The following is a 9,782-nucleotide window of genomic DNA, read 5'->3' on the forward strand; positions in this document are numbered from 1 at the left end:
ACTATGTGTATGGGACCATTACCATCCACTAACTATGTGTATGGGACCATTACCATCCACTAACTATGTGTATGGGACCAATACCATCTACTAACCATGTGTATGGGACCATTACCATCTACTAACCATGTGTATGGGACCATTACCATCTACTAACCATGTGTATGAGGACCATTACCATCTACTAACCATGTGTATGAGGACCATTACCATCTACTAACTATGTGTATGGGACCATTACCATCCACTAACTATGTGTATGGGACCAATACCATCTACTAACCATGTGTATGGGACCATTACCATCTACTAACCATGTGTATGGGACCATTACCATCTACTAACCATGTGTATGAGGACCATTACCATCTGCTAACCATGTGTATGTGACCATTACCATCTACTAACCATGTGTATGGGACCATTACCATCTGCTAACCATGTGTATGTGACCATTACCATCTACTAACCATGTGTATGGGACCATTACCATCTACTAACCATGTGTATGAGGACCATTACCATCTACTAACCATGTGTATGGGACCATTACCATCTACTAACTATGTGTATGTGACCAATACCATCTACTAACTATGTGTATGAGGACCATTACCATCTACTAACCATGTGTATGGGACCATTACCATCTACTAACCATGTGTATGAGGACCATTACCATCTACTAACTATGTGTATGGGACCATTACCATCTACTAACCATGTGTATGGGACCATTACCATCTACTAACCATGTGTATGGGACCATTACCATCTACTAACCATGTGTATGGGACCATTACCATCTACTAACCATGTGTATGGGACCATTACCATCTACTAACCATGTGTATGGGACCATTACCATCTACTAACCATGTGTATGGGACCATTACCATCTACTAACCATGTGTATGGGACCATTACCATCTACTAACCATGTGTATGGGACCATTACCATCTGCTAACCATGTGTATGGGACCATCTACTAACCATGTGTATGAGGACCATTACCATCTACTAACTATGTGTATGGGACCATTACCATCTACTAACCATGTGTATGGGACCATTACCATCTACTAACTATGTGTATGGGACCATTACCATCTACTAACCATGTGTATGAGGACCATTACCATCTACTAACCATGTGTATGGGACCATTACCATCTACTAACCATGTGTATGGGACCATTACCATCTACTAACTATGTGTATGGGACCATTACCATCTACTAACCATGTGTATGGGACCATTACCATCTACTAACCATGTGTATGGGACCATTACCATCTACTAACCATGTGTATGGGACCATTACCATCTACTAACCATGTGTATGGGACCATTACCATCTACTAACCATGTGTATGGGACCATTACCATCTACTAACCATGTGTATGGGACCATTACCATCTACTAACTATGTGTATGGGACCATTACCATCTACTAACCATGTGTATGGGACCATTACCATCTGCTAACCATGTGTATGGGACCATTACCATCTACTAACTATGTGTATGGGACCATTACCATCTACTAACTATGTGTATGGGACCATTACCATCTACTAACCATGTGTATGGGACCATTACCATCTACTAACCATGTGTATGGGACCATTACCATCTACTAACCATGTGTATGGGACCATTACCATCTACTAACTATGTGTATGGGACCAATACCATCTACTAACTATGTGACCATATGGGACCATTACCATCTACTAACTATGTGTATGGGACCATTACCATCTGCTAACCATGTGTATGAGGACCATTACCATCTACTAACTATGTGTATGGGACCATTACCATCTACTAACTATGTGTATGGGACCATTACCATCTACTAACCATGTGTATGGGACCATTACCATCTACTAACTATGTGTATGGGACCATTACCATCTACTAACCATGTGTATGGGACCATTACCATCTACTAACTATGTGTATGGGACCATTACCATCTACTAACTATGTGTATGGGACCATTACCATCTACTAACCATGTGTATGGGACCATTACCATCTACTAACTATGTGTATGGGACCATTACCATCCACTAACTATGTGTATGGGACCATGTGTATGGGACCATTACCATCTACTAACCATGTGTATGGGACCATTACCATCTACTAACTATCCATTACCATCTACTAACTATGTGTATGGGACCATTACCATCTACTAACTATGTGTATGGGACCATTACCATCTACTAACTATGTGTATGGGACCATTACCATCTACTAACCATGTGTATGGGACCATTACCATCTACTAACTATGTGTATGGGACCATTACCATCTACTAACTATGTGTATGGGACCATTACCATCTACTAACTATGTGTATGGGACCATTACCATCTACTAACTATGTGTATGGGACCATTACCATCTACTAACCATGTGTATGAGGACCATTACCATCTACTAACCATGTGTATGGGACCATTACCATCTACTAACCATGTGTATGGGACCATTACCATCTACTAACCATGTGTATGGGACCATTACCATCTACTAACCATGTGTATGGGACCATTACCATCTACTAACCATGTGTATGGGACCATTACCATCTACTAACCATGTGTATGGGACCATTACCATCTACTAACCATGTGTATGGGACCATTACCATCTACTAACTATGTGTATGAGGACCATTACCATCTACTAACTATGTGTATGGGACCATTACCATCTACTAACTATGTGTATGAGGACCATTACCATCTACTAACTATGTGTATGTATTAAACTAACATCACCTGCCACCTGAACACGGCGAATCTCCAGCTCCAAGGGAAAGATAAAACTCCAGGCAAAATACTGCGTGTGGTCACAGCATTTCAAAATAAAACCACCACACTGTTCATACCTGACAGTTTGTTAATTTACCAACACTCAGAGCAGCCAACCCAGGCATACTGCACCGTTTTAGCTATGATGCATGTGTGTTGGAAGAGTTTAAGCTGGGAGTTTGAGTCAAGATTCAAGGATATCATGGAGTACAAGGAGTTTTTCAACTTCAATGAGAACTCACCGGATGTTTTGGAACTACTGAACGTAACACGCCAATGTAAACTGAGATTGTTGGATATAAATATTAACTTACCGAACAAAACATACATGTATTGTGTAACATGAAGTCCTATGAGTGTCATCTGATGAAGATCATCAAAGGTTAGTGATTCATTTTATCTCTAATTCTGTTTTTCTGTGACTTGGCTCTGACTGGAAAAATGTCTGTTTTTTTTGACTTGGCTCTGACCTAACATAATCTTTTTTGGTCAAATCGGACACTGTGGCTGGATTTACAACACGTTTATCTTTAAAATGGTGTAAAATACTTGTATGTTTGAGGAATTGTAATTATGGGATTTCTGTTGTTTTGAATTTGGCGCCCTGCAGTTTCACTGGCTGTTGACGAGGTGGGACGCTACCGTCCCACATACCCTAGTGAGGTTTTAAAGACTAGCAGAACCCACTGGATTCTCCAATTACATTGGATGAACTACAGGACAAAATACAAACCCTTCAACCGTTCTACCGTCCCACATACCCTAGTGAGGTTAATGATAGTCAACGACACAAGACATCATTTTCAACAATGAACATTGATTCTCTGTTTTTGTTTCACAGACTGACCAATGCACACCTGGATTGCCTCACAAGGATAGCAACACCAGACTATACATTTAGAATGAATTCAGTCAAGAAGCAGAGGGGACATTTTCGTTCATTCATCTACTGAGGTAAACCCTTAATATGGGTCGTTTCCATGTGATGTAGCCTATTTGATGTGTGTATGTATATATTCATGATGTGCTGTACATCAAATCAATTGCATGTGCTCTATTGCTCTGAATTTGCTATCAGTTGATAATTCATAATATGCGTGATGCATTGTTGTCTCTACCTTCTTGGCCTTTGTGCTTTTGTCGGTGCCCAATAATGTTTGTACCCTGTTTTATGCTGCCATGTTGTGTTGTCGTGTGTTGCTACCATGTTGTGTTGTCGTGTGTTGCTACCATGCTGTGTTGTCGTGTGTTGCTACCATGCTGTGTTGTCGTGTGTTGCTACCATGCTGTGTTGTCGTGTGTTGCTACCATGTTGTGTTGTCGTGTGTTGCTACCATGCTGTGTTGTCGTGTGTTGCTACCATGCTGTGTTGTCGTGTGTTGCTACCATGCTGTGTTGTCGTGTGTTGCTACCATGCTGTGTTGTCGTGTGTTGCTACCATGCTGTGTTGTCGTGTGTTGCTGCCATGCTGTGTTGTCGTGTGTTGCTGCCATGCTGTGTTGTCGTGTGTTGCTACCATGCTGTGTTGTCGTGTGTTGCTACCATGCTGTGTTGTCGTGTGTTGCTACCATGCTGTGTTGTCGTGTGTTGCTACCATGCTGTTGTCATGTGTTGCAGCCATGCTGTGTTGCTACCATGCTGTTGTCATGTGTTGCTGCCATGCTGTGTTGTCGTGTGTTGCTGCCATGCTGTGTTGTTGTCTTGCTGGTCTACCATGCTGTTGTCATGTGTTGCTGCCATGCTGTGTTGCTGCCATGCTGTGTTGTCGTGTGTTGCTGCCATGCTGTGTTGTTGTCTTTAGCTGCCATGCTGTGTTGTCATGTGTTGCTGCCATACTGTGTTGTCGTGTGTTGCTGCCATGCTGTGTTGTCATGCTGCATGCTGTGTTGTCATGTGTTGCTGCCATACTGTGTTGTCATGTGTTGCTGCCATACTGTGTTGTCGTGTGTTGCTGCCATACTGTGTTGTCGTGTGTTGCTGCCATGCTGCCATGCTGTGTTGTCGTGTGTTGCTGCCATGCTGTGTTGTCGTGTGTTGCTGCCATGCTGTGTTGTCATGTGTTGCTGCCATGCTGTGTTGTCGTGTGTTGCTGCCATGCTGTGTTGTTGTCTTTAGGTCTCTCGGGATGTAGTGGTGTCTCTCTTGTTGTGATGTGTGTTTAGTCCTATAATTTTTATTTGATTTATTTTTACTCCAAGTCCCAGCACCGACAGGAGGCCTTGTTCTTTATTTAACTAGTCAAGTCAGTTGAGGTTAAATAAAAAATAAAATTGTATCAACCAAAAGTACACCTTGCAAAAAAATTGTGAGTAACACTGTCATAGTGCCCTCCACACACCACTCCAACAAAGAAGTAATGTGACCTAACCATGTAGAAACTAAGGAAGGGAAAGACAGATGGAGAACGCACAGGCAGAAGGGGGCGTTGTCTATTGTGACACTCTACTGTACATGCCGACTGGTTCACCTTGATTTAACAACAGGTATTCAACTGCCTACGAGCCCTGGACAAAATTCATGATTTCAGACACGGAGTGGACTCATTCAGGGAGAGGCATTGTGAATGTAATAAACTAGTTCAACTATATACAGTGGGGAGAACAAGTAGGAAACACTGCCGATTTTGCAGGTTATCAAATACTTGTTCTCCCCACTGTATAGTGAGTAAACCGTTTATTTTCTGGTTACAAAGGTTGTGAAATAAACACGCAAGTCCTACTACTTAAGTTTAGAGGTTGTACCTTGCTTACCTCTCCTCTGGCACCCTATTCACAATATAGTGCACTATTTTTGAACAGGGACCAAAGAGGTGTAAACTTCAGTCGAACACGTCAAGAGTAAGTTACTTCCTGCCAAGGACGCGTGTTGCATGATATGAACTTTAAATTGACACGTGTTTCTACTAGCTGAGCAGACACTTGCTTTTTGTATTCGGCCCCCCCGCAACAATTCACAGTCATGTTGGTATTCTTCAATATAGATGTTTTGTGTGTTTTAAAATCGTGTAAACAAATAGTCACAACAACAAAACGCATGTGAAACTAAAGCAGATAACTAACGCGTTCTTGATCGATAGGACAAGGTGGAGTTGTTCGCAGGTAGGTGTTTTTTGATCAAACTTCACTAATTCACAATGTAAACATTGGGAGTATTTACTTCGTCCTCATCTCACGTAGTTTACTTTACCGAATCAGTCCATTCAATTGGCCCTGACAGACTAAAACCAAATCCGCGGATTGGACCGGCACCGACAGACAGAGAGCCCCGGTTGAGCCCAAAGTTTCACAACACTGATGCGCGAATGTCCAATAAAGCCAATGAACTAAGATCCGATACGTTAGTTTTTTTTACAAATATAGTGTCTAACTCCACGGTAGCTAGTGGTGCCCTATTCTACCAAGTCAAACTAGCAAGTTTAGCTGGCTAACATGAGCTGCAACGTGTAGCCGCTACCGTTAGCCCACATGCTAACCAAACCCATTAAAAAAGGCTGTAAAGCGGACATAATGTGCCAGGTTGGTCGCACCCCAATTCATTATGCAACCAGAAACCGTTATTAGACGTTAGTTGAGAAAAGCTGTTAAACTCGGAACAGTTTTAGTGACCGAAAAATAACGAAAAAAATCCTAGCTAATCATTTTCGCTAGCTAGCTTTGTTTTATTACATGAAATAAAACTAAACTAGCGGTTAGCTACATTGCATTGGCGCAACGGATAACTAGCCAATTCACTAGCTATATATATATTGGGTCGTAAAATAGCGGTAAGCTAGTGAATAATAGTTCATATGCAGAATTTAAAAAAAAAAAAAAAAGGTATTTGACAAGCTAGCTAACACTAAAAACAAGTTTAGTTGATACACAGCTAGCTAAAACATTGGTTGGCTAGCAGGGAGGCTGCGTTGCTAACAGCGGCTAGTAGCCGATTGTTCGGTGCTGCAACTTTCCTAAAGCAAATCTCCTGCATAACGGCCTCTATTGGTTGACTTAATTTTTAAAAAACACGTAGAGTACATAAGTTTATGCTTCACTTCTGATCACACTTGATTGCGACCGATTAATCGTTTATTGGAAAATGGTTTCATGAAGCTAGTTAAGAGAATTTTTACTCACCTCACTTCCGCAAATCGTTTGCTGCACACCGTGTGTGTGTGTGTGTGCTGCAGAGTTCCACGACTGGCGGCGCTCATCAAAATGCAACACTACATTTTTGCTGTTGCAGGGAGAACAGTAGGTAGGTCTACGGACCAAACAACGGCTCGTGCCAAAAAAAAAAAAGTGTGTGGCCCGGTGCCCCAATGCAATCTCACATCTGAGCCAAACATTGGATCTATCATAGTAAAATGTTTTTGCCACATGCACATTTAATAATCATTTTTAAAAAATGACACTTTCTTATAACCTAGAAATAAAGGGTCCCTTATAATGAAATTAGTAGTTCAGAATCTTATTTGATGAGATGCTCTTATTCGTTGCTAAACATGACATGTAATTTTAGACAACCAAGTTTTGGTCCACAATTGAATGAAACATACATTTCCATACAAAATGTACTTTGATCATAACACCCTCCCCCCTATTGAGACTGAAAAGTGCAACCAAGTTGGTTACTGGTTGCTTCACTGCCTGGTTTTTCAACTGCTTGGCCTCCGACCTCAAGCCACTAGAGGGTAATGTGTACTGCCCAGTACATCACTGGGGCCAAGCTTCCTGCCATCCAGGACCTCTATACCAGGCAGTGTCAGAGGAAGGTCCTAAAAATTGTCAGACTCCAGCCACCCTAGTCATTAGACTGTTCTCTCTGCTACCGCACAGCAAGAGGTACCGGAGCACCAAATTGAGGTCCAAAAAGTTTTCCAAAAGCTCTTACAAACAAAACCACGAGACTCCTGAACATCTAATCAAATGGCTACCCTGACGATTTGCATTGTCCCCCTCCCTCTTTTACACTGCTGCTACTCACAATTTATCTATGCAGTCACTAACTCTAACTACATGCACATATTACCTCAATGACCGCACACTGATTCTGTACCGTAATACCCTGTATATAGCCTCCACATTGACTCTGTACCGTAACACCCTGTATATAGCCTCCACATTGACTCTGTACCGTAACACCCTGTATATAGCCTCCACATTGACTCTGTACCGTAATACCCTGTATATAGCCTCCACATTGACTCTGTACCGTAATACCCTGTATATAGCCTCCACATTGACTCTGTACTGTAATACCCTGTATATAGCCTCCACATTGACTCTGTACTGTAATACCCTGTATATAGCCTCCACATTGACTCTGTACTGTAATACCCTGTATATAGCCTCCACATTGACTCTGTACTGTAATACCCTGTATATAGCCTCCACATTGACTCTGTACTGTAATACCCTGTATATAGCCTCGCTGTTTTTTTACTACTGCTCTCACATTTTAATTTTTTATTTTTTTACTTAAGAAAAATACGTGTTAAGGACTTGTCAGTAACTATTTCACTGCAAGGTCTACCTGTTGTAATCGGCACGTGTGACAAATTAAATTTGATAGGTAAATAAACAAGTGTAAAGAAACCATGTTTGGGACAGAACAGTTACACTATTCAACTGTTCCCTTTCATCATCAGGGTTTATTAGAATCATATCAGCCAATCAGAACAGACATGTTCATGATATGGATTATGCCCTATAGTTCACATACCTACAGCATTATCTAGATCGCTTCTTCGGCCTTCAGGGACCACATACCATAAGCTACATACCCTTATACACATATTAATGTCTTCCACTGACAAAACTGACTGTTATGTAATTCTGTACATTTCAGATAGCCACAGAAGTTTGTGATTCATTGAGTACATACTATGCAACGAGTGAGCAATTTTACATGCAATTTAATATGATAATGTGGCCAGCAAGTTTTTCAATGATTAGCCTGTCAGGTTTGGGGTCAATTCCATTTAAATTCCGTTCCACATTTTTTTCTCACAGAGAAGCGTTTGAGGAAAATCAGAATTGGAATTTCAGTTGACTTCCTAAATGGAAATGGGATTGACCCCAACCCTGGCTTGATTGAGTGACTGGGGTCCCCTCTAAAGCATGCATTGTGAACTGAGAGCCTGCCGGACACATATTTTATGCAAAAAGGCTATTATAACATCAAATGCCTCCACACTATTTCCCATGGGGCGCTGGCCCAAAGTCGTGCACTATATAGGAAATAGGGTTCCATGGGGCGCTGGCCCAAAGTAGTGCACTATATAGGGAATAGGGTTCCATGGGGCGCTGGCCCAAAGTCGTGCACTATATAGGAAATAGGGTTCCATGGGGCGCTGGCCCAAAGTAGTGCACTATATAGGGAATAGGGTTCCATGGGGCGCTGGCCCAAAGTCGTGCACTATATAGGGAATAGGGTTCCATGGGGCGCTGGCCCAAAGTAGTGCACTATATAGGAAATAGGGTTCCATGGGGCGCTGGCCCAAAGTAGTGCACTATATAGGGAATAGGGTTCCATGGGGCGCTGGACCAAAGTCGTGCACTATATAGGAAATAGGGTTCCATGGGGCGCTGGCCCAAAGTAGTGCACTATATAGGGAATAGGGTTCCATGGGGCGCTGGCCCAAAGTAGTGCACTATATAGGGAATAGGGTTCCATGGGGCGCTGGCCCAAAGTAGTGCACTATGTTGGGAATAGGATACAATAGTAAATCAGCCCCCTGGTCTGGCCAATGGGGGGGGGGGGAGATAAATAACAAGGAAGTGCTGGGACTCCGGACTCACGTTAGTTCTTCTAACCCTGACGCACTGGTACATTTAAAAACCCATCATCTTAACCCATCTACAGAGCAAAACATACCAGTCCTTCTTGAGACGATATCGTTTAGTTATTTAGTATATCCCTTCTTGATCATCTCTTTATCTTTTAAGATCCTTCTTCTTCGCTTTAAG

The 9,782-nt window shown here is 42.1% G+C and overlaps 1 protein-coding gene across 1 annotated transcript in view; it reads right to left on the reverse strand.

Moving 5' to 3' along the window:
• zzz3 (zinc finger, ZZ-type containing 3) overlaps window positions 1–8,013 on the reverse strand; it is a 73,133-nt gene extending 65,120 nt beyond the window's left edge. The window contains exon 1 of the mRNA XM_052475826.1: window positions 6,948–8,013. Within this exon, the coding sequence (XP_052331786.1) occupies window positions 6,948–7,024 (77 nt within the window). The 5' untranslated portion in view covers window positions 7,025–8,013. The remainder of the gene's footprint in view (window positions 1–6,947) is intronic.
• Window positions 8,014–9,782: the final 1,769 nt, after the last annotated feature.

The sequence above is a fragment of the Oncorhynchus keta genome, chromosome 23, assembly GCF_023373465.1.
Source record: "Oncorhynchus keta strain PuntledgeMale-10-30-2019 chromosome 23, Oket_V2, whole genome shotgun sequence".
Taxonomy (NCBI): domain Eukaryota; kingdom Metazoa; phylum Chordata; class Actinopteri; order Salmoniformes; family Salmonidae; genus Oncorhynchus; species Oncorhynchus keta.